At 37.5% G+C, this 23,582-nt stretch overlaps 1 protein-coding gene across 2 annotated transcripts in view; it reads right to left on the reverse strand.

The window, feature by feature from the left end:
- The window catches only part of Ttd14 (TRPL translocation defect 14), a 215,909-nt gene that overhangs the window by 39,164 nt on the left and 153,163 nt on the right, over positions 1 to 23,582 (reverse strand). For both annotated transcript variants that reach the window (XM_068388444.1, XM_068388443.1), the window contains exons 6-11: positions 20,709 to 20,845; positions 20,004 to 20,126; positions 19,676 to 19,810; positions 19,106 to 19,184; positions 17,035 to 17,242; positions 16,445 to 16,626 (exon numbers count right to left, since the gene is read on the reverse strand). In XM_068388444.1, coding sequence (XP_068244545.1) covers positions 16,445 to 16,626; positions 17,035 to 17,242; positions 19,106 to 19,184; positions 19,676 to 19,810; positions 20,004 to 20,126; positions 20,709 to 20,845 — 864 coding nt within the window. The remainder of the gene's footprint in view (positions 1 to 16,444; positions 16,627 to 17,034; positions 17,243 to 19,105; positions 19,185 to 19,675; positions 19,811 to 20,003; positions 20,127 to 20,708; positions 20,846 to 23,582) is intronic.

Genomic DNA, 23,582 nt, shown 5'->3' on the forward strand with positions numbered 1-23,582 from the left:
TATAAATGGAAACGCCCACTTACAGTATTACCATAATACTCCTAGTGCGTGTATCTTATATAGTCATATGCTGTGTCTCGAAATTCCTGGAGGGAACTGTACATAACCCTGTACTACAATCCAACATGTAATGAGATCAATTGACAGCTAGTGAAAATCAAGTTCCAGAAATTTGCTATTCATTGAAAAAAGGAAGAAAGACCCGTTTTCTTAAGTAGTGAAAATCTAAGCACTATGCATTAAAAAATGGAGGAAATCAAACCAACAACTTTACCATTATGAAACTACAGTAAACTGAAAAAAGCTAAATATAGGCCTATCCAACTAAAAAACCACCAATTCCATTAAAATTAAACAAGATATTCATCAACTACTAGACCAGAGCAGAAGAAGTCTTGCCACCAGACCCCAGTAAAAAAGTAAATACACTTTGTTCACTTCAAGAAAATTCATTCAAAACAAGCCACATGACAATCCATGAACCATTACAAAGGGCAATAAATCAAGGTTGTGTGTGAAGGAGGAAATAATGTACAAAAATAAGCCTTATTATACCATTGTATGATTACCGGTATATACAATACAAACAGAGAATGTAAGACAATTACGAAGGAATTCGTTTTTTCTTAATTTACGAAAAAAGTATCCTTACTGCTTTAAACAAATCTATTCAAAATGGCAAAGCAGAAACAATATCAGTGTTTGTAAATCTCAAAGATTATTCATTTTTAAATTGCTACTTAGGATACCCAATCAAATCAAATACAGGATGAACTCTTACATTGTACAAACAACAAAGTAAACATTAAGAACATACAACAAACTAAATAGGATGAAAATTGAAAATAAAGACAAAATACAGTAAATAAAATTGGAAAAAATAATGTACACTACTGTCACTCTACTGAAGAAGAATATACTGTATTCAAAGACTTTGGGTCAACCACATCCCAATTCTCTTCTTTTCTTGGCAAAAAAAAATCATTTCTTGAAGCCATGAAAAAGTTTTAGGATTTTGATTCTGTTTATAGATACTAAAAAGTAAGCTTACCAAATGTTTTATTTTATTCAATTATTCACATTGTCCTCTTAATAAAAACGTTCAACGGAGAACTTTCATAGATAAGAACCTGTGGCAACAAACAAAAAATGTTTTAACCTTTTAAAAGTATTTTATTATGTAAAAATAGCTGTGTAAAATCCTGATACACACGTAGGCAAGCTCACTAGGGTCAGCAAGATTAGCTAATTGGAAAATAATAGAGGGTTGGGTTGTATAAGCTGAATTCTGTCAAAGTTAATCTTGTTAAATTTAATAACTTTTCAACTCTATGCTGTTTCAAATGGTGTAAAGGTGACTGGTTTCAGTTCCGGTTCCATCAGAATAAATGCTCACCAGAACGTCAGCCGGGCAAGCCCAACCCCCTACTGTGGTGCCCTACCACAGCAGTAGCCTCCCCAGTAAACAGCTTAAACTCACGGTCCTGGGCAGGGATCGATCTCTTGCCATGCGAATGCTAGGCAAACACGTTACCACTGTACTAGCCAAGAGGCCAAAATAAGTGTCTGATTAGCAAACCAGTAATAATGGAAACTTCTTGTCAAATACAAGATACATCTTTAAACATTCCACAAGAACACGTGTCTTGTATCCATTCCCTCTCTGAAGACAAACAACATTAGTTAAAAACTACATAGTTAACTTGTTATATTTTCTAAATTCCTGAAACTTCCATTGTGAAAAATATTTTCTAACACGTTAAGTGTAAAGATACCAAAGTTAAATTAATCGAATCTAAATAATATATTGCAGGCTACCAGTCTTAGTTAAGAGTTCAAAAAATCATTAGCTGCGCTTCAATAATTGAATCTAATATCCCTGACAATGATTAAACCAGAGTCGCTTATCAAATCTATAGTTATTTTTACGAATAAAATGGAATGCATATTTTCATAAATATAGGTCAATGGAATCAGATCAAACTGCATAAGAAATGTATATAGAACCAAGTGAACCAGTAGATTAAAGTATTAACCGTAGTCACTTACCACTTTCAGGATGCCAGCACTTTCAAAGACATTCTTTTTACATATAATAGTTTAATGATGTACATTTTACAAAAATCACTAAAAACTATAAATCAAATTATTCCATCTCTAAGACAACTTGTCAAAAGCTTTATGTCCAACTACAAAATGCTGTTTTTTATAAACTTTTGTTTAGACACTTATGACAACTTAATCTCTCTCACAAAACTTAATCTCTTTCACAGACAAAGTCAAATCTCACACATCAAGACTATGAACTAGAAAAAAAATCTTCCTAATAAGATACAAGTTTTTAATCAAAAGTCAGCAAAAGGATTGTTAAATTACTTACAATGCCAAAACAAAAACTGGTTTATAAAACTTATTTTCTGCAGCAAACTACTTTAAATAAGAAAGTTGTCTGATTTATAATCTTATCATTTATATTAATCCAAATTCGTATGACTTTACAAAGCCTAACAACTCGGTTACAAAATGTAAAGACTGTCCACTGGCCGACTAGCAGCACAGCACATATATGCCAATGAATTACTGGCAAGAGCATCATTTTTCATATTACTTGCTACTAGCAAGCTGTGTCAGAATCTTAGATAACTTTACCTTCATTTTCAATTCCATCCTGTAATTCACACCCTGCTCATTTCTCTTTTATTTATGATATTACACCCACTCAAAACCCTTTTAACATTCAAGTATATTTACTTTGTTACATATAACCACCTACATATTACATAATTCATTTTATTCAATAATGATTTTACTATTACCTAGTAAATATTAAAAACTTATTTATTCCTACATAAATAAAAACTTCCAAGTCATTTAAATGGGTTACTCCTAGTTCTGTTTTATACCGACAATAAAAAGATTAGAATGGTTTGGTTGCAATCAAAATTTGTTACTTAGCAACTCTACTGCTGGGCAGCATTACATGTTGTTGATTAAGTCTGTTCATGAGCATAGCAAGTGCAAAGGTAATATTAGTGAAGTTCTATCATATGAATTTCCCGTGAACAGTGGAGTACTCAAAGGAAATGAAATGTTATCCATGTTGTTTATCCTCCTCATGGATTTTGAAATGCATAGAACAGTTGGAGATGGTGGAGAAAGATTGGACTGTATTAGTAATAGGAAATTAGCTGTCCTAGAGTATGCTGATGAAGTTGTCCTTCTTAGCAGAACACCACATGATTTGCAATGCTTGCTTACCAGAATGCATGAAATATTACATGAGGTTGGGGCTCAAGGTAAATAGAAGAAAAACAGATATGATGTGAATGGAATATGCAATGGAAGATGAAATATCATTGGAAGGAAAAAGGATTAATGAGGTAGAATCATTTAAATATCTAGGAACTATGATCTCTAATACAGGGTCTTTAGAGTTAGAGTTTAATGAACGATTGAAAAAATCAAATTAAGCAATCACTAGGTTATGAAAAATTTGGATATCATATTGCCTGAAATCACATATAAAAATCAGGCTGTACATTAGATTAGTGAGATCAGTGTTACTATATGGACATGAGTCGTGGTATGAAAATGAAACAATATCCAATAGATATAGATTTAAAAAGAAAGCCCTCAGATGAATATTGGGAGTTATATGGCAGGACAGTATTAGAAATGAAACAATAAGAGAAATTACTCAGGTGCCATATGTGGTTGAGATCAGGGTGAGATGTAGAGGGAGATGGTTTGGGCATGCTCTTTGCATTACCCAAGAGAGATTAGTTCACCAAACTTTTAACTGGACTCCACAAGGCACTAGAAGACCCAGGCCTACATGGCTGAGGACTATGAAGCATAAAGTTGTTCATGATGAATGGAGAAGTATTGATTTAAAAGCTCAGAATAGAGACAACTGGCGAGATGTAACCAAGGCCCTTTGTATCAATAGGTGTAGGAAGAGATGATGATGATGATTTGCAAGGCCCAATCTTTACCTGGTCGTTCTGCCATTAAGAGGTCTCCTCTTATCATCTATGATCACGACTTCATCCTCCACAATGGATTACCCATATAGTGCTTGTGGAGCTTTTGTGATTTATCTTGGGATTGTCTAGTGTTTCTAGTGCTATGTGGACCTGCCCCAGCCATGATGGATGCCATTGTGGCACATTCATGAGTCGATTCAGGCTGAGGTCAATCCACACCTTTGCCCTTCATGCTGTGGCAAACATTGTTCTGTGGAATCTCCATGTGAGTATTGTAGGATGTGGATGTCCTCCCAGTGGGAGAAATAGCATTCCCGTCAGAACAAACAAGCCAAAAGGAAGTGGGAGACTGTGAGGAGGAACCTGTTCTCATGGAATGACAAGCTCCTGCTATCTGTGATATAGCCTTCCTCCTAGCAGCCGTCCAACTTTTCGATCAGGGCAAAACTGCTCTAGTCTTGGAGACCTCTGAGTCTAGGACCATTTCTTTGCTTTCCTGAGAGGTCGTACCAGGATCTGACAGCTTGTGGAAGGATCTCATGCATGCTAAGACTTACCAGAAAGCATGCTCAGAGTCCTTCCGCTCATGTTCCGAACGGAAGCAGGGACTAGCCACTCTTGGAAGAAATGCTTCGTCTGTGTCCACATCATCATCTACCTACATTCATCCATAGAAGCTTGGGGTAGGTCAAAGTCATCAACGGTATCACGAGAAGGACCCACCTCAGGGGATCCTGCCTCCAACTCCTGTCTATGTGGATCGCTTACCTTGGCAGTTTTGAAAACAGTTTTAGAGTCATTTTACTCTTTCCGAGGAGAAAAATACTCATCTAAAATCAAAGTCTTAGGAAGAGCTTGTGGTTCCTTCAAACAGCAGACTTAGGGACAAGAGATTTGACGGGAATCTCCCTGGATGATGCTAGATCCTTGCTTGGGCGGGGTTGAACATGATCCACATGAGGGGGAGTATAGACTGCCATCCTCCTCTGTTTAGAGGTTAGTCTGTGAACATTCCTAATCAGAATTAGAGGAAGCCGTTGCAGACATGGATTCAAAACAGAAGGCATCTTACATATAACAATGGGTTCAGATGTAAGATCCTGTGATAAGATGCTACTCGAAACTGAACTCTCCAACAAAATTTGTGGGGTATTCCAAACTTGAGAAGGACTAGGCCTAGGTGGAAAGGCCAAACTGAAGGACTTTTGCAGGTCTGATAACAGAGTATCATACCAACAAGGAAGCTTTTCTCCTTTCGTAAGATTTGGGGTTTCCTTCGAAAGACAGGGAGATGGAGAACGTCTATGAATTGGAGGACATTCAGATGCCCGAAGCAGTTCAGGAGAGACCCTCTGCGGCATGGAGAGATCTCCCTTAGTTGTTCTAAGGGGCCATTTGGGAGATATAGGAACCCCCGCAAACTTATTTGGGGGTTCTTTAAAAGCTTCAGGGAAGGGAATCGGCCTACTGCTAGAGGTAGTCTTAGTGGGATTCGTTACCGAAGGTGTTGGAATTGCAAACGAACATGTTTTTGTAATAGAAGTTTATGAAGAACTCGCAAAATCGGGCAATTTACTGGTGAAAACACGACAATCATGCATGAAAACATGAGAACAGCGCTTAAACGCGAGCATTTCACGAGCGGAAATGTTCGATTCCCGAGGGGCTAATGGTGAACAAGAAGCAGGAAACCCTACAGGAACCTGAGGAACTAGAGGACATCTAACACCCGCCACAGGCGATGATAGAGGCCTCAGAACCTGAGCGACTGGAAGAGTTAGGGAGCGCTTCATCTCAGTCGAATGCGTTAGCATTGGCAATCGTTTAGCCAAAGGGCTCCATGCCACAAATGGAACAGGGGATAACTTAGTAGAACGCACATCAGTGGAAATGTCCTTTAAACGGTCGGAGATTGTTTGGAAGAAGAGGGCTTAAAATGTCCCTCTCTTGAACGAAAGCGTCTCAATCGTGAACGTGAGTGTTCTGCTCGTGATCGTGTGTTCCACTCAAGATCATGAACGGTTTGCTTGAGAACGTGAATGACTAACTCATCGGCGTCGGGAACGTCTAGAGTGCCTTCCTCGTGAACATGACCTGCACCCTCGCAATCGTGAATGCCGCCCACATGAACGACGTCCAGGCAAACATGAGCGTCTCCCTCATGAATATATCATTTTCATGCTCGTGAATGTCGAGATTGTGAAAGTGAACTTCCAGATCGTTACCGAGATCGTTTAACTCTTGTTCGCGAGCGTGAATCTCATGAACATGAGCTTAGATGTTGTGATCGCCAGCGTACAGCTAGTGATCTTGAACTCTTATAAAGAAAAAGTCTTCGGGAAGAAGAACGCTGAGACCGTGATAACGTTCAGTCTTGTGAACGTGAAGCTCTAGAGTTAGAATGCCTTCGTAAAGAAGAGCGCCAAAATCGTGATAACCTTCAATCTCTTATTTCATCAGTGGATTGTTGCGAACGAAATCCGAAGGGTGACTGACCAGGAAAACGAGTTGATGAGTCTGGTCTCTGCAATCCGTGATCAGAAGAAGAGCTGTCCCTCTGGAGACCATCAGTAGCAGCAGTAGGAAGGAAGTTAGCCTGTGGGCTGGAAACATTCCTAAGAGGATAAACAAAGGTTTATAAATTAGGAGACGACAATGCCACAGGATGGCGAGGAGGCTCGTCGTCAGCAGGAGGTAATTCGGTTGGTGAAAGGAGAATCTCGCAAATGTCTAGGGCGAAGTTGGCAACAGGCGAAGAATCCCTCTCAGCCCCACATTAAAAGAAATGCAGAAGTGCTTTCTTTGAAGGGGAAGAAGAAATCCCCATGGACGGCCAAGCCTGCAAAACGTCTGAAATACAGATGGGCATTTTAGCGGCAGAAGGAGAAGTTGCTTCTCTAGGGGAAGCAACAACTCCCCAAGGTCCGTGATATCGCCCAAGAGATAAAGGAAGTGCGCTCCTACTCGGTCGTTCCCCGGAGGAAGACAGTCGAGGAGGATCTTCGGAAGGTGGTGTAGGAGAGCACAAAGAAGAGGAAATTCACGATCGCTTCGTCTCTGAGTTAGACTCTGAGTGAGAGGGATCGCGCCTAGCCTTCTCCTTCCTGCGTCACCCAAACTTCTTCCACTGGGAGGCCGACCACTCCCTATACTGGTCACAAGGCAAGTCTTGTTCACAGCAACACCACCGACAGGTCGGACACAAAGAATGTGGGTCAGTTTCCACCGACGACATGAAGGTCCCGCACAACCACGGCATGTTCACATGGGAGCGTCAGTGAAAAAGCACAATCACACCTGAAAGAGAAAGTCAGCGTAAAATGAGCGTAAACAGCAATGTTCGTCGATGTCTATGGCAACCTTGACGAGGAAGACAGAGACAACCGCTCTCTAAAAACCAAAGAGAAAAAGTGACTAGTTCACCGTTCCATGAGTATATATACAGGTGGCTGGTACCCCTAGCCAGTGTCTGGGTAGGATTGCCACCTCGCACCAAAAAGTCTAATTACTGTATATACTTTTCAGCTTTGCCGGAAGAATATCCATAATAAATAATGTAAGGTTTGTTAGTTTGGTGAACAAAACCAGCATTCATTTTCTGGAAGAAAAAGAAAATTAACAAGTTTGTTCAGAGTGCAAGCATGCCGAAAGGAAAGGAAGACACTTCCAATGTGTGCTTCCACCACCTGTCGTTAAACCATCATTAAAAAATTCTAACAGCCTTTCCAGCTTGCGATAAAAACATCCCCCTATTAAATTAACAACTAATTTTCCATTAGAGTAACAGTACGGGAAATGCACTATTCACAATGGTTATTTAAATTACATTATTACCCACACCCGATACACAAAGCGAGGGAATGCGGATCATAATCTAAAAGCATTTCCTGTGCATACGCAACACAGTAATTGCTTACAAAACCAGGGGGAAGACATATATGCAGTCATAAGCAAACTATTCCTTCCTTTAATAAGGTCATGTATTTATTGAAGGAAAAGAAAATGGGAAAAATTTTAATTTATTAAAATCTTATAGGTAACTGAACATAAGGTGAAAGGATTAAGTTGTTGAACTTTTTCCATGTCTTAGGATTTCCAAAATTCTTGGTTGTTGTGAAATGACTGCCCAGGATCAGTGGTTAGTCGAGGAGGTTGCTTCAAAGATGACTGAGAAAGTGGTTTTCATGGCAACAGACTCAAGTGTTAGGATTGAGGTGCTCTCATACTCATGTCTCTCTCTGTAGGGGTCCATGCTGTCAGCACAACCACTACAGGTACAATGCATAGAGGAGATGGGTTTACACCTGGTACGTAGTCTTCGTTATGAAGAGAATGCAGGAGACTGGTTCTTGTTTGATCAGCTGAAGTAAAGATAATTCACCTGACCAGAAATCTGGGAATTAACCCCATCCAAAGAACTACCAGCAAGCACAGACAGACTATGGCAACTCAAAGACAAGCTTAGACTTTGGAGGGAAGCTGAAAAGCCCATCAATGGACAGACTGTATTCCCCTTTCGCAGGTGCCTCGGTATCCTCACTAAGGGTGTTATACTCGCAAATGAGTACAAGGATGTTGATGAACAAGGACTTGATCTCGGAGTTCTCCGTTTCCGCGGGCACCTCCTGCTACCACTTTTACAAGAGGGAGATCTCATTGCATACCTCAGGGGACAGCTTCTTACTCTCAGAATATTTTTGAGCTGGGGTAATACCCTTAAAAGATTGAAGGGTAGAGCTATCTGCAATCACTCTCCTCCCTATCAAGCATACAACTTTTGTACCCTCAGAGGCTGACAATATACTACGGTATACTCTGAGAAGAGAATGGTAGAGTGTAGTAAAAAGCTGTGCAAAGGTGCATCAAGTAAGTACCTGTCACTTGGTGCAATGGTGGCATGTGGCATCACTGTATTTGTATGAATATCAAACAGTCCTGGGAAGTCTCCTGTTCCCTATTGCATGAACATGTGAGGAAGGTATGTGGCAAGATCTCAGAGCATGGGAAGCTCGGCGCGGTGAAAGATTTCAGCGTGTGTAAAGATCTCAGAGCATGGGAAGATCTCAGTATGTGAACTAGGAATGCTGGGAAGGAACAGGTGACAGGTGATCTGGTTCCTACAGACTCTAGAGTCACCATCATGCAATGAATAAACCCAAGTTGTTCGATCACGATGTGACCAATCACGTGTTGACTGATTGCAATGAGACCAAGAGCATGGTGAATGATCTCCCTGTGACCGATTACGATATGACAGATCACAAGGAGACAGCAAACCGTATTCATACTAGCTCTCGCATGAGTGTTAATATCTCATTGTTTGTATGAGTGAAGAGACATAATTAGTTCCTCTTCCTAAATGAGTGAACTTTTCTCTTCAGGGGCGAAGTCTCCAAGGGAAAGATAATGAAGGGCATCTCGATTGTTCAGGAAGAGGGGGATGAGGGCGGTACACTTCATCCTAACCAACAGTGAATGTGCTCTGTGTGTATGCTCTGTCCAGTGCTGAGCTGAGCACCAGTAGCAGGCACGTACCAAGACACCTTTCCAGGATAGGTACCTTCTCAGTACACGCCGTCACTCCCTAGCATACGAAGGGGGAGATCAGTTGGGAGTCAAACCATACGCCAGCTGACCTGTCCTCGACAACAACGATCTCTTCTTCTGGGCAGTATTATCAATATTACTATTATTATTATTAAATGCTAAGCTACAACCCTAGTTGGAAAAGCAGGATGCTATAAGCCCAGGGGCTCCAACAGGGAAAATAGCCCAGTGAGAAAAGAAAATGAAGAAAAATAACATTTCAAGTATAGTAACAACATTAACTATAAAAACTTTAACAAAACAAGAGGAAGAGAAACTAGATAGAAGTGTGCCCGAGTGTACCCTCAAGCAAAAGAACTCTAACCCAAGACAGTGAAAGACCATGGTACAGAGGCTATGGCACTACCCAAGACTAAAGAACAATAGTTTGATTTTGGAGTATCCTTCTCCTAGAAGAGCTGCTTACCATAGCTGAAGAGTCTTCTACCCTTACCAAGAGGAAAGTGGCCACTGAACAATTAAAGTACAGTAGTTAACCCCTTGCGTGAAGAACTGTTTGGCAATCTCAGTGTTGTCAGGTGTATGAGGACAGAGGAGAATCTGTAAAGAATAGGCCAGATTATTCGGTGTCTGTGTAGGCAAAGGGAAAGACCGTAGCTAGAGAGGAGGGTCCTATGTAGTACTGTCTGGCCAGTCAAAGGACCCCATAAATCTCTAGCGGTAGTATCTCAACGGACAATTGGTGCACAGGCCAACCTACAGTTTTAGCAGGTTCAGTCGATGGTACTTGATTCATTACATGACAGAGCACAGGCAGCAAGAGTGTAAGCACCTGTTTCACGTGCTGATACTTCTTCCCAGTTTTCGTTACACACCAACACACTCTCCCTCCCAAGAGAGTGAGATGGGTTGATCACCATGTAAAAGGGGAAAGAAAGGCGGTACCCTTCATACAGACAACAGTAAAAAGGGGAAAGAAAGACAATACAGACAACAGTAAACATACTTAGTTTGGTATGAGTACAGGTACCAGGAGAGTAACTACCTGTAGCACGTACCGAGACACCTCTGGTTTTCGGTATCTTCAGTCTTCAGTACCACACTGTCTCTCCTACGCTTATACCAGAGGAGGATAGTCGGAGTCTACGTGTGCGTGAATCCAATAGATTGGTGTTACTGGACTTGTTTGATGCCATTTTGTTTTTCTTCTAGAAGTAACACCATCTTTAGAATAACAAAGATATGGCAGAGGAGGAAGAACTTATAGTTCGCCTTCTATGGGGCTCGTGTAACCTAATGAGGAAGCCACAGGAGACTCTTCAATGCAGCATAAACAACAACAACAGATGTTACGCCCTTTAGCACCTCCCTGGAGGGTAGGGAAGACACCACCCCAGCCTTAACACTAAGTCACAGTAAAACCTCCTTCCACCAACGGAGCACTAGTGACATCCCAGGAACGCCAGATTCCTTAGGTTCTCATTTTTATCATCATCATCATAAGGCCACACAAGGAGGGAAATGACAGCAAAGTCATGGCACCTCACAGAAATAAGGAAGATGTGACTAATAGCAGGTTTGCACAGAAAACTGTCAAAATTTTACAGTTTATAGGAAAACAACTGCATATCCTTGTCTTTTTCCTTTAAAATATCCCTCGAACACAACAGTTTAGAGTACCTACATTTATCAATTTCTTCTAAAAGGGAAAGCAAAAAACTAAAACAGCCAAAATTAGTGAGGCAGCAAGAGTATGCCTGCAGTGCTTGCAACCAAAATCAAAAGTTAAAGGTTAGACAGACATTTCCAGCTGAGTCAAATTCATACTCCTATTAAAGGAAATTAGTTTGTATTCGTGTAAGAACAAACTAAAAAAAGAAGATTAAGTTTCTTTTAACACTATACTGTAATCCAAAAATTTAAATTCTCTCAATTTGTAGCATCAATGGTTTTTGTATCACCATGCTATGTATGGGCCACATTCATAAAGCAACTGGAAATTGGGGAAAAATCTAATAGTTATGGAATGTAAACAAACAAAACCATCACCATTACAAACATTAAAACAGGACAGACACAAGGAAGCATTTACTGTTCCATCAACTTTGAAACTGGTCATGCTAACATTCAATACTGTCTAATTTTTCACAAAAGAAGGTCGTGTCGAGAACCAAAGCTAATCTACTTTCTACACTTTGACATTACCTGTCCCTGTTTCAGTATCCCACAAGAATAAGAAGGAAAGTGAAATCATATTTAAAGTCCTCAACATATATAATGATATCATTTATACAGTCAAAACTCAATAGGTCAGTTTAAGATTTGGACAGAATTATACAAAGAATCTATGGTTAAGGGATACAGAGTCTGCATGAATGATGGCGACGACATGAAAGATGAGCTTCATGTACGAATAGAAAAATAGATTTCTTTTGATCAATAGGTCAGAAACAGCAAGTTGCCTAGTCCTGAAAACTACAATATATGGGCTGTACAACAAATCTAAACGATTTTAGAGGTGGAACCCACCGACATGTGGATTACTGTGCATACAAACACAAGCATAAGAATTTTCCTGAGGACAGTATTCAGACTGAGGCCAAAGACGTTAGTATATCACGACAACATACGAAATGTACTTGCAAAGAATGACCAACATACATCAATCTTTACATATCTTAGTTAGTCAAAATAAAAGATCACTATTGTATGCTGAATCCTATCATTCTCTGTTCCACCTCAAACTTGAATGAAATGTACATGAAAAAGTGACCAGACAACATGTCACAGATAGGGTTTTGCTAAGCGGTGGGATGAGTAACAGTATAGAGATCAGATTTTACAAAAAAAAATTTATTGAGTACTTAAGTTTTGTCGCATCCCTTGCGTACGCAAAAGGTTGGAGACATTACAGTTATTTTCTACAAAAAAAAATAATGCAAACATTAGTCGATATTTCATACCAATGAAGTATATGAGGAAGATTTATCCATTAAGAATGTACCAATGACAAATTTGAGCACGTTTCACATTTTCAAATACAAAATAGTTACAATCTGTAAAATAGAGGACAATTACATTACTTATGTAGCACACTACCAGAACATTTTGATACTGTTTATTGTATACATATGACCTGTTCTAACTCTCCTAGCAAAGAACATGACTAAAATCAAGCAGAACTACTAACACCGGCAACTGGCTTCTTAGTAATCCCTACGAATTAACCCTACAAACCTAAGCACAAATGTCAACTTTACTTTTACTACTTTAAAACATGTCCTTGCAACCACAATTGTCTTTCTGCTTGGTTAATAGCATAGAGAATTTAAAAGCATAAAAAAGTATCAGTGGGATTGCTAATCAAGGTTAATAAAATGAAACACACTATATTAGAGAGAAAGCAATAAAACCATTCTATAAGCATCCGGACTACTTAAAAGTGTCATGCAGAGTATGGAATGATACCTATAAATGAACCAATCTTCTAACAATCAAAGATATGTAAATGGAAATACTGCATTAGTAAAGCTAAGAGTTTTAGAAGTTTTTGTATTCAAGAGACCTTAATTTGGTAGGATACATTACCTTTAATATGCATTAGCTAAGAATACAAGAGGTTAAGAAACTATAAATAACAATATTGTACAGTGCAACCGATAAGAGAAAGCTAATTTTATAGTCAAGAGTGGTTCAATACAAAACCTCAGGTTAATGAAACTTCCATGATCCCTATTCACGGGGTGGCGACATTGATTGACTACTTGCTGTAGGAAAAACAATTCATCAAGTAAACAGGCGAATCTTTAGGAAGGTCTACAGACACTTTTGCTACAATGTTCAACATTAAGGAACTATTTCAAGACACGAATCATTTGATAGCACCAGTTTTTCAAGGGAAAAATCTAATAGCCCTTCATTTTGAGAAACAAATGTCCTTAAAAATTCCAAAAAGCATAATAATGAGGTACTGAATAATCTTTAAAATTAACTGGCTAGAAAAACACTATACTTAACCAATTGTCCAAAATTACAGTTTGTTTGACTATATTTGATAAACCAAAAAGGTAACACACAAAAATTTCATTATGAATATGGGCGAATCAAAATTATCAATTGGAAGAGTACACAGCATAATGCAATTGAAAAGTTAAAACCCACTCTAATGTAATGATAGTGAAAAAAATAGCATTTGTTATGCTGCTGCAAAACAGCATGTGAAAATGCTCAAGATAAGAAAAAATGTCCTTCTAGAAAAAAGTCCCATGGAAAATGCTTGATACATGGTGATCCTATAAGAAATTGGAAAGGTCACTGAAATCAAAGAACCAATTAACTTTTACTGACGCATATCACCATGCTATAGAGCTTATGATTGCATGATAATTAAAGTACCGTATATTACCGTGTAAAGGACGACCTCACCTCATGTAAAGGGCGAACCTCAAAATTTCCTTTGAAAAAAGCATTTTTATCATATACAGTACTCCATGAAATGGGCCAGCTTAATGTTACTATACTTTTATTATTAATATTTTACCACACATCATAATCTTTAATTATAACGACATCTTAACTAAAAGCTCGTAGTATCATTAGTTATCAATTGCATGTGTAAAAGCATTCGTTTGTTCGGCATGATGGGCAATGAACCGTAAAAAAAAAGTTTTCTATTTTAAGGGGCATTCTTAGGAAAAACATGACATAAAATCGAATAAATAAACATTATTAATACATTATTATTATATAAACAATACTTGGTAAGATAGTTGTCGCTGCAAAAGCTAATCTATACACAGATGTGTAAATGCATTGCATTCGTTTGTTCATTATGACCGGCGGTGGAACGTAAACAAAGCAATGGTTTTGGTTTTTAGGTGGCGTGTTTAGCAAAAGCATGCTACAAAATCGTCTTTTTCTTAATTTATTTTGAATTTCTAAGTATACAACAACTGCATTTCAACCAATTTAGACGGAACGAAGGACGATGACAGTGCTACTGTGCTAGCACTGCATAAGAAAACAACGAAGATGATCACTTTGACGATGCTGTCATGATGAATTTTTTTAAACTTTATAATAGTTCGAATGGCAGTGTTGATTTTGATGGTTTTTAATTTCAAGTTTATTAAATCCAGTACCATTTTTTTATATTTATAAACTTATTTTTACAAACCTGCAAATGTTGAGGTATCGGACAACCAACACAACCGTCATCTCTTGGCAAATAATGTAAACATTCCTAGTTGTCCGAAACAAGTTTTTGGTGACGCAAGTTATGTTATAAAGAAAAAATTAATTCTTATTTTTATTCAACATATACACAACAGTGTATGATTATACTGAGCATATTATAAGCTGTTAAGTCAATCCTTCCTAACTACTATGCGAATCGAAAAATTAATTACCAGTAAAAATATGGAAATTCTAGGTTTCGGACAACTAGGCTAGCCTACCAACAGGTTCACACAACAGAGCCCGAGTACAGTACTATAAATAAATATAAAATTCCCGGTAAATATTCCTATTTAACTTGAACATAAAACTATATACCGTAATTAAAATTGGTATATTATATGATTTTAAGTCAATTCTTCAAAACTACAAACCTATTAATGAACCATATGCAATTAGAATACCCTAACAACAACATAACACAGGTAGAGAAACTAAATATTTTCATAATTCCAAAAGTACCGTATCTCTCATGTAATGGGCGAACCCTGACTTTTTTCATCTAAAACTGGTCTTAAAATTTTGCCCTTTACACGGTAATATACGGTAATATGATCATGTGTATACAGCTCTGACTGACCCTATAAAGTATAGGTTTTTTGCTTTACTGCTATTACTAGTCCACAACAGCCTGCTTTAGAGTAAAAATCATAAACTTTCATCATCATAAAGTAGCTTCTAACTGCGCAATATCACATGATTTTCATAATGTTAGGCTTGCGTTAACAATACAGTAATAATCATCAAATTCAACCGCTAAGAATACTACTTCCAGCACTGTCATAACTGCATTATTAAGACTGTGAAATATAGAATACTTGATGATTCTTTTTCAGTGTAGCCCTAAGAAGGGTTGGGAGGTTATCAACAATTATGAATAAATGTTGTATGCACCCTTCCTCTAAAAATGCTCCATGGCCTTGCAGCAAGTACTTGTAGAACTTCCTAAACAACCATTAGCTTACTAAACAACTCTAATCCATTAGGACATTATCCTGAGGGAGTGTAATAAACTGTAAACCTCAATAAAAAAATAACTTTTTAAGAAAATAGTTCATCTGGTTAAGGTAGAGAATTATGAAGAATATCTTTATGTTACATTCTGATCCCACTTAGCCAAAAAATATGAACCAGATATAAAATGCAAATGATGAGTTATCCTAAGAAGAGTCAGTAAATGTAGTGACAGATATACTTATGTGCAAAGCACATACAGTAAATGCATAACATGGATACTGTATAATGTGTACTGTATGTTTCTAAGCTAAGTTATTCTATAAAATCATAAAACATTTTCTATGTAAAATAAGAACTAATCTTTAATTTTATTTTGTAATATTTAATAAACTGATGTTCTGAAACCAGTCCTACATTCCTTGCCCTATCTTTTGTGTCACATTTCTGATAAATTCCTAAACAAATTGAACATAATAATTAGCCTTTAATTCCCCTTGGCCATTTCTAAGGGAAGTCCTCAAGTGTTTTTCATCCATACTCCACGAGATAAAATGTTTCTGAGTGAAATATGTTACTGAATGGTAACATAGAAGTGACAAGCTATGAAGCTCTTACGGCAGCTACACGGAGCAGCTCACAACTGTAAATGACTGGTATGTAAGGGGGGAGTACTCAAGGCGCAACATGATGGCCACAAATGACTTTGGGTGTTGTCTAACCTGCGATGTTGACACAGAATTTGTTGGTTACACCCCACTCATCACGAAGACTTAGGTTGAACATGGAATAATCTGGTCGGCCAGTTACTTCCGCTTCAATTGTTAGGAAAGAAGGTAGCCGGCGTTGGAGCTCCTCTGATGGTAAGGTCGAGTAGGTCTCCAGTAAAATGAGACCCTCACATCTGCAATAAAACACAAACGATTAGGAGGCTTCTTGTATGTCAAGATTTAATTTATGTGTATATTGCCCTAAATTTTGTAGAAGTGTCACTTCTTAACTCAACATTCAATGATTAACTTGGTGCTTAATTATTACATATACCCTGGTGTTTCAAATAGAATAAAAGGTACTTCTCCAGTCAGCACATTAAGAAATTGCAATTACTCTTTTAGGAGCTAGACTACTTCAAGATGAGATAAAAAGTTTTATAGAAAGTAACTTGTACTATAATGATCTACCTTTTTTAGGATTTGTTTACTCTATATCTCTAAAATAAATTGATATTAAAACAACTGAGTAAAGGTGATCCATGAAACTCACATAGTACAGTAGTATTAGCTTTTGATAGTCCCACAAAACTGACAATTACCTTTTATGACACGGTTTCTGGTATATATCCAGCTGGAAATACTGGTTGTTATGGAGAAAGCAACGTCTTGTCTTATAAATATTGAAGTGATGTTCATCAGCTTGAGCAGACATGTTGTTCCAGTCCCTTTGGCTGATGGCAGTTTTGACTTCAACAATCTGTCCCAACTGCTCAGGTTTTCGAATGGTATGTGTGTAACTGTGGTGACCTGCAGGAAAGAACAAAATTGCAAGATATATTCATTCTCAGTACTGTATCTAAATACATGTATGACATTGATAAATTCTAACAAATACAGTGTGTCCCAATCTAAATTCTACCAAATATGTACTTACTAAATCTTTATAAAACAAGAAGAATGAGGATCATGATGGCCCATAATAAATCCATTAAACAATTTACACAGGAATTATCAACAAATACAAGAGAAGACATCCCTTATGAGCTCTAATAATGTTAAACACACAAGTACACAATCTATAGGCTATAAGTATTAACCCAAAAACAAGAGGGTGACAAAAGAACTCAACGACCAATCATCTAGAGCATATCCAAGCTATGGTTATTGTCAGTAACTGCTATATTGTCTCAGTACTATACTAGACACCTAAGCCTATTGAAAAGAAAGAAAATGGGAACTATTTAGTTTTAGGATGAACGTCGATATAAACCAGGCTTCAAGATTGAAGCATTATAAGCATCAGTGGAGTTTTATAGAAATATGATAGCTATACATGTACCAGAAATGATCCTATGATCCTGTTCTACCATTCACATTATGCAACCTACATTTACTTTTATATTATCATCAAACCAAGTGTTTTGAATTAGGACACATGTCTATAAATATTAGATTTCATTATACAATAATTGACCTTAAAGTCCTCAAGAGCCCCTCTCTGGCTAATAAAATGAAAACTGAGGATTGTCTGGAAGCAAGGTATATGAAGCAAAGACCTAAATTCAAAAATGTTAATGGACATAAAGTCCATATAAAAAACCAAACTTGTTTCAGAAAACAGACTTCAAATGCACTGGTATAATAAAAAAAAAAAAGGATAAACATAACTACTGTAGTTCCAATTAACAAGTTTCTTGAAATTTACTTCCTACATCTAGTCAGAAAAACTTTTAGGATACTCATATAGACATAAAAAAAAATTATCAATTACCGGTCAGTAATATGCTTCAGAAAGTAACAATAACCATGAAAAATTTTATTCCTACAATGAAAATCCTAAAGATATCAAAAACCTATTTCAAAATACTTCTGACTTTTAATTCAGTTTTATGAACTTCGTAAACATAGCAGTTTCTATTTCTGATTAAAAATTCTATCTATAAAAATCCCATATTGTTGAAATATCACTTGCCGTCATAAAAATTTCAGGTTTTGTTCTTTATTACAACTCACTTCCGCAAACATTTTTCAAGTGTTGAATTATTACTTCATTTTCACAAATACTTCTGGTTCTCCATTCATTCTTTTATTCTCTCTTTATGTAACTTCAATATCATACATTTCTATTGTCTTATAAACATGAAAAATTAAATACAATGCATGAAATTTTCATCATGGCTCTCATTTAACTTCTAATATTTCATCTATCAAACTCAGAACTTCTAAAAAGTACACAGAACAAATACGGAAAGTACTACAGTATACGCTACAGCTGAAACGAGGAATAACCGAGATTTCAGATTCCTGACAGCCACAACGTACGAAGCAAGCAAATCTATACAGTACATTCAAAAAGCATATGAGTATTTATTTATTCTTCAATATGTCATGACAAAAACATGGCTATCAAAACAAATACTGTACATGTATCTAGAACTGATGATACAGTCATATACAGTACCTCATCATTCATCATCATCATAATTTTTAACATCAGCTCTTCCTCATAGTACATTCTCCTCTGTCCTGTACACTTCCTCTTCTGCACGCTTTCGTTTACCTTCTCTCAGCACTTTATACCTTTTTTATTATATGATAGCTGAAACCTTTATCAATTCTCAATGTTTTCTATACCTACAGTATAAGTAAAATAGAGAAAGAAATACTTACCATTTTTACCCCGTTTTCTAAGTCTTGCTTGCATTTTTCTTGAGTTAGTACGAAGATATATATGCTCGACACTGAAGTCCTGAAAGACAAAATGTAAAGGGCATAAATTCTTCTTGTAATTTGTAGACAAGAAAACTCATTTACCGCAATAAATAAAACTGTATTATGTTTAGATTAGAATGAAAACATCCAAAGCCAAATTACTGGTTCCCTCACTCATAAGCTTGCTCAAAAACACATTATAATGTTTTTCCTAATGAAGTCAGCTAAAAAACATTGTAATAATGGAAGAGAATACAAAAGTTAAAAAGCCTTGCATCCATAGAAGTTGATTCATGGTTATCACATATTAAAACATTCCAAAAAGGGGGTCACAAAACCATATTAAACATAACTGCCTTAGGAGGAACAGCAGAAACATAAACCCTGTGAGTACAGGTAATATTTGACAATTTCCCCACCGATCCTATGATTTTTTTTTTTTAAACAAAATCTTTAAAACTTATATAACATTTAGTTAGTTTCTAATAAAAATTGTGACATAACACCAATTGAGCACCAAAAGCTTACTTGGAAATTGGGGAACACGCTGTCTGTTGGCAACGGGCCTTTAACCAAGAACTTATGTTTGCGTGCGTCTGTCTTCAGTCTATCGCCTGTGTCTATTCCAAGCCGCTGACACAGAACACTTATCATCCGTCTCATCTAAAAGAATTGTATAATAAAGTTAAAACTAGATATATCACTAATTTTTTGAGTTGCCGTCTTGCGTAAATATAACAGACATTCTAAGATTTCTCTTACTAGAGATTCAAAGAGTTAATTTACAAAATACTATTGCTTTCAAATTACTTATTCTGTACTGTTCCTGGAAACAATAAAACTAATGCTAACCAACCTTGGTATCAAAATCTGTAGAATTATCAACAACATCAAAATATGGGTGTCCAACCCAGGCCTCAGCTGCTCTGTTGTCCAAATGCTGTGCCAAAGTGATGTTTTCACTTCTAGTTTCATGGTCCTGTGGAATGCAAAATGCATTTACTTGAATGATGTACAGTACTGTATATCCAAATATATACAAACAAGAATATTTTTCATTAATACCAGTATAAAATATCCAAAATACTCCCATACCCATACAATTATCACAAAACTCAAGTCACCAAAGCCCTTCCTCCTAGAGAACATAATAAAACACCCACAATTCTTATGACATTATAAAATAATAAGAACTATTCCCTTTAAATTTGAACTAAAATATAATACAGTAATCTACTGACTACAGCACATAGGAAACCAGACATTGCTCCACTTCAATGGGCTGGAAACTACAAACTACTTCTATAGAACAGAAATTTTGGGGTACATTGTACAAAAATGGGGTCTAGAAGTCCATTAAGAGTAGAGGTACTACTGGGAGGGAAACTCTGCAGAGTAGAGGTACCACTGGGGAGGAAACTCTGCCGTGAACTACGAAGTAAAATATATATGAAGTTGGACACATAGAAGTGGAAAGAAGATACAGTAAAACGCTAAAAAATAACTGCAGCTAATACCTAGAGTGCACAGCATGACGTGCAGCAAGAGAATCAGACAGTACCTCTATAGAGTAGAAAGCCTCTGCTCCGTTGGCAGCTGACACCATGTGGATGATTTGGTTGTACCTGGTGTCTCTCAAGTCAACAGGATTCCACCCATTTCTCTTCATGATTTCCTCCCATCTCTCTTCAGGAATAACTGCAAGATACAACTGAAATTAGCACATCTAAAGTAAATGCATTTAGCCCTCCTAAGTAAATGCACTTGGCCCTTCTAAGTAAAGCTTTCTGTACAAGTCAGTTAAGAATAGGGCCCTAAAATCGGCAACATACAGTGGTGAGTGAGAACTTGAATGATAACCCTGTCTTGTAGGACACCCCCTCTCTTGTTGTGTGCATCTGGTTATGATGGCAAAAGAGCTTGGGAGGACAGAATCTAACTTTTGGTTTTGTCCACTTCAATTGCACTTGCTCTGACTTGGGCCTATCCTATTCAGTGATGATGACATGATCACTACTGATGAGACTGCTGCTTTGCAAATGCCAAATATTAAGCTTTTAATGCCAACGCCAAAATATTTCACACTGAAGAACCAGGGCCCCTTTTTTTGGAAGTGTTAGCTCATCTTAGCACAGAAACTAAGGGAAAAAATAATTTGAAAATTTTTATTGTGATAAATTCCTATCCATCGATATATAATTTTATATATTCGGTTAAAAAAATTCCATATGCCTAAGTAATAAGAGCAAGAAATGGTAATAACTAGATTGGAAATATGCCCAATGATGCCTAGTAAAGTTGAAATATTTGGATGCAGACTACATCCAATGGGGCTAAAAGGATTCAAATAGTTTTACTGTAGCTCACTTATGAATTGTTTCACACCAGTAACCAAAAAACTGCTTCATCATGGCAAATTCCTACCTTTTAATTGTATTTGTAATTTAGTAGGACTATGAATGATCATATCTACTGTGGTTTTTCTTTTTTTTTATATCTTGCTCAAACATAACTGCTAGACACAACACCAAACTACCCACTAAGTAGCTAATTTACTATTTAGGCCAAGAGATAAATAGCATACTGTATTTTAAGGAGTACGCCCATTGTACCTTTGTCCCTCCTTCCCTAGTTTTAAAATCAAACACAGGTCTCTCACACTACCACCTGAGAGTGTTAACCTCTGCTCCATGGAGCTCAAAGAGAAACTAGAGTTCTTATACAAAATAACATTTCAAGACTCATCTTTCCAACACCAAAATAAAGAGAGAGAAGAGGAAGGAGGTTGAACATGATAAACGAAATGTGTTAATTGCAGGAGATATCTTTTGTGACACAAATCATTTCAGGACATAAAGAAATGACAGTTTTGACCCTAAACTCATCAAGAGATAGGAAAGACTTATTTTTCAAGAAAACAAAACACAAAGCTTACTGTCCATAAGACTTAGCTTAGACAAGTCAAGTTTCTGGTATCACATAAGCTCCCAAGCTGCATGACTATCTTTATAAAGTATTTTGCTTTATTGGACTTACAGATTATACATTATGTCTAACACAATAGTCTGGTAAAACCACTTACAGAGGGTCCATGAAAAACTACCATTCTTGATGTATAGTTAAGGTTGAACTAAACTAAAATGGATATTTCAAAAGAAACTATGTCATATCACTTCAGCATACAGTGCATACATTCCTATCGCATCGATAAAACAATTACTTGAGGCTATCAGTAGTAATATATATATATACATACATAATATATATACAGTGGAACCTCTACATACGAACGTATCTACATCCGAATTTTCCAACATCCGAAGTAAAATTCGAGCAATTTTTCGATTCTACACCCGAATTTTATTTCGACACACGAAGTAAGCAATTTTCGTCGTACCGGTTGTATCCGAATTTTTCGACACGCGAAGTACAATTCGAACATGTTCCTACTCTACACCCGAATTTTTTTTTCGACACCCGAAGTAAACAATACCCGTACGCGTAGACGGTACTCATAGCGCCGGATGTATTTTTTAATTCCGCCGATAGAAGGCAGCACTTCGACCTCGGAGGGACCCTCTATTAGCGTGGCTTGGGTCATTCCTCTGTTCTCGTCGGCTTCGTGTGGTTGTGCGCTGTGCGTTCTGCTATTAACTGTATTTTAATCGTGATTTTTTACGTACATCCTTTTACGGTTTTTTACGTACAGCATGGGTCCTAAAAGGCTTAGTTTCGCAAGTGGTAGTGGTAGTCGTGAGAAAAGGAAGAAGGAAATGCTTTCTTTAGAAGTAAAGCAAGAAATTATTGAAAAGCACGAGCGTGGCGTCCGCGTGAGTGAACTTGCAAAAGAATATGGCCAAAATATGTCGTGAAACCTTCTAAGGGGATCACCATCATTTCCAAACGTCGTAGCCCTGTCATAGAAGAGATGCAACGACTTCTGCTAATCTGGATCAAGGACAGAGAGATTGTTGGCGACACCATCACCGAAACTATCCTCTGCAAGAAGGCGCACGCCATCTTCATGGACTTGAAGGAGGCGAGCTCTGGGGGTGATGCTGGGGAGAGTTCAACCGAACCTTCTTCAGACGATTTCAAGGCATCTCGTGGCTGGTTTGAGAAATTTAAGAAACGGTCCGGGATTCATTCAGTTGTTCGCCACGTAGAGGCTGCTAGTGCGGACACAAAGGCTGCAGCTGACTTTGTGAAGAGCTTTGAAAGGACCGTGCAGGAAGAAGGCTACGTAGAGCAGCAGGTGTTTGTGATGAAACCGGGCTGTTTTGGAAGAAGATGCCCAGTCAAACCTACATTACCACCGAAGAGAAGAAATTGCCTGGGCATAAGCCAATGAAGGATCGGTTGACTCTTGCTCTATGTGCCAACGCTAGCGGGGACTTTAAAGTCAAGCCCTTACTGGTTTACCATTCTGAGAACC

The sequence above is a fragment of the Palaemon carinicauda genome, chromosome 15, assembly GCF_036898095.1.
Source record: "Palaemon carinicauda isolate YSFRI2023 chromosome 15, ASM3689809v2, whole genome shotgun sequence".
Classification (NCBI taxonomy): Eukaryota; Metazoa; Arthropoda; class Malacostraca; order Decapoda; family Palaemonidae; genus Palaemon; species Palaemon carinicauda.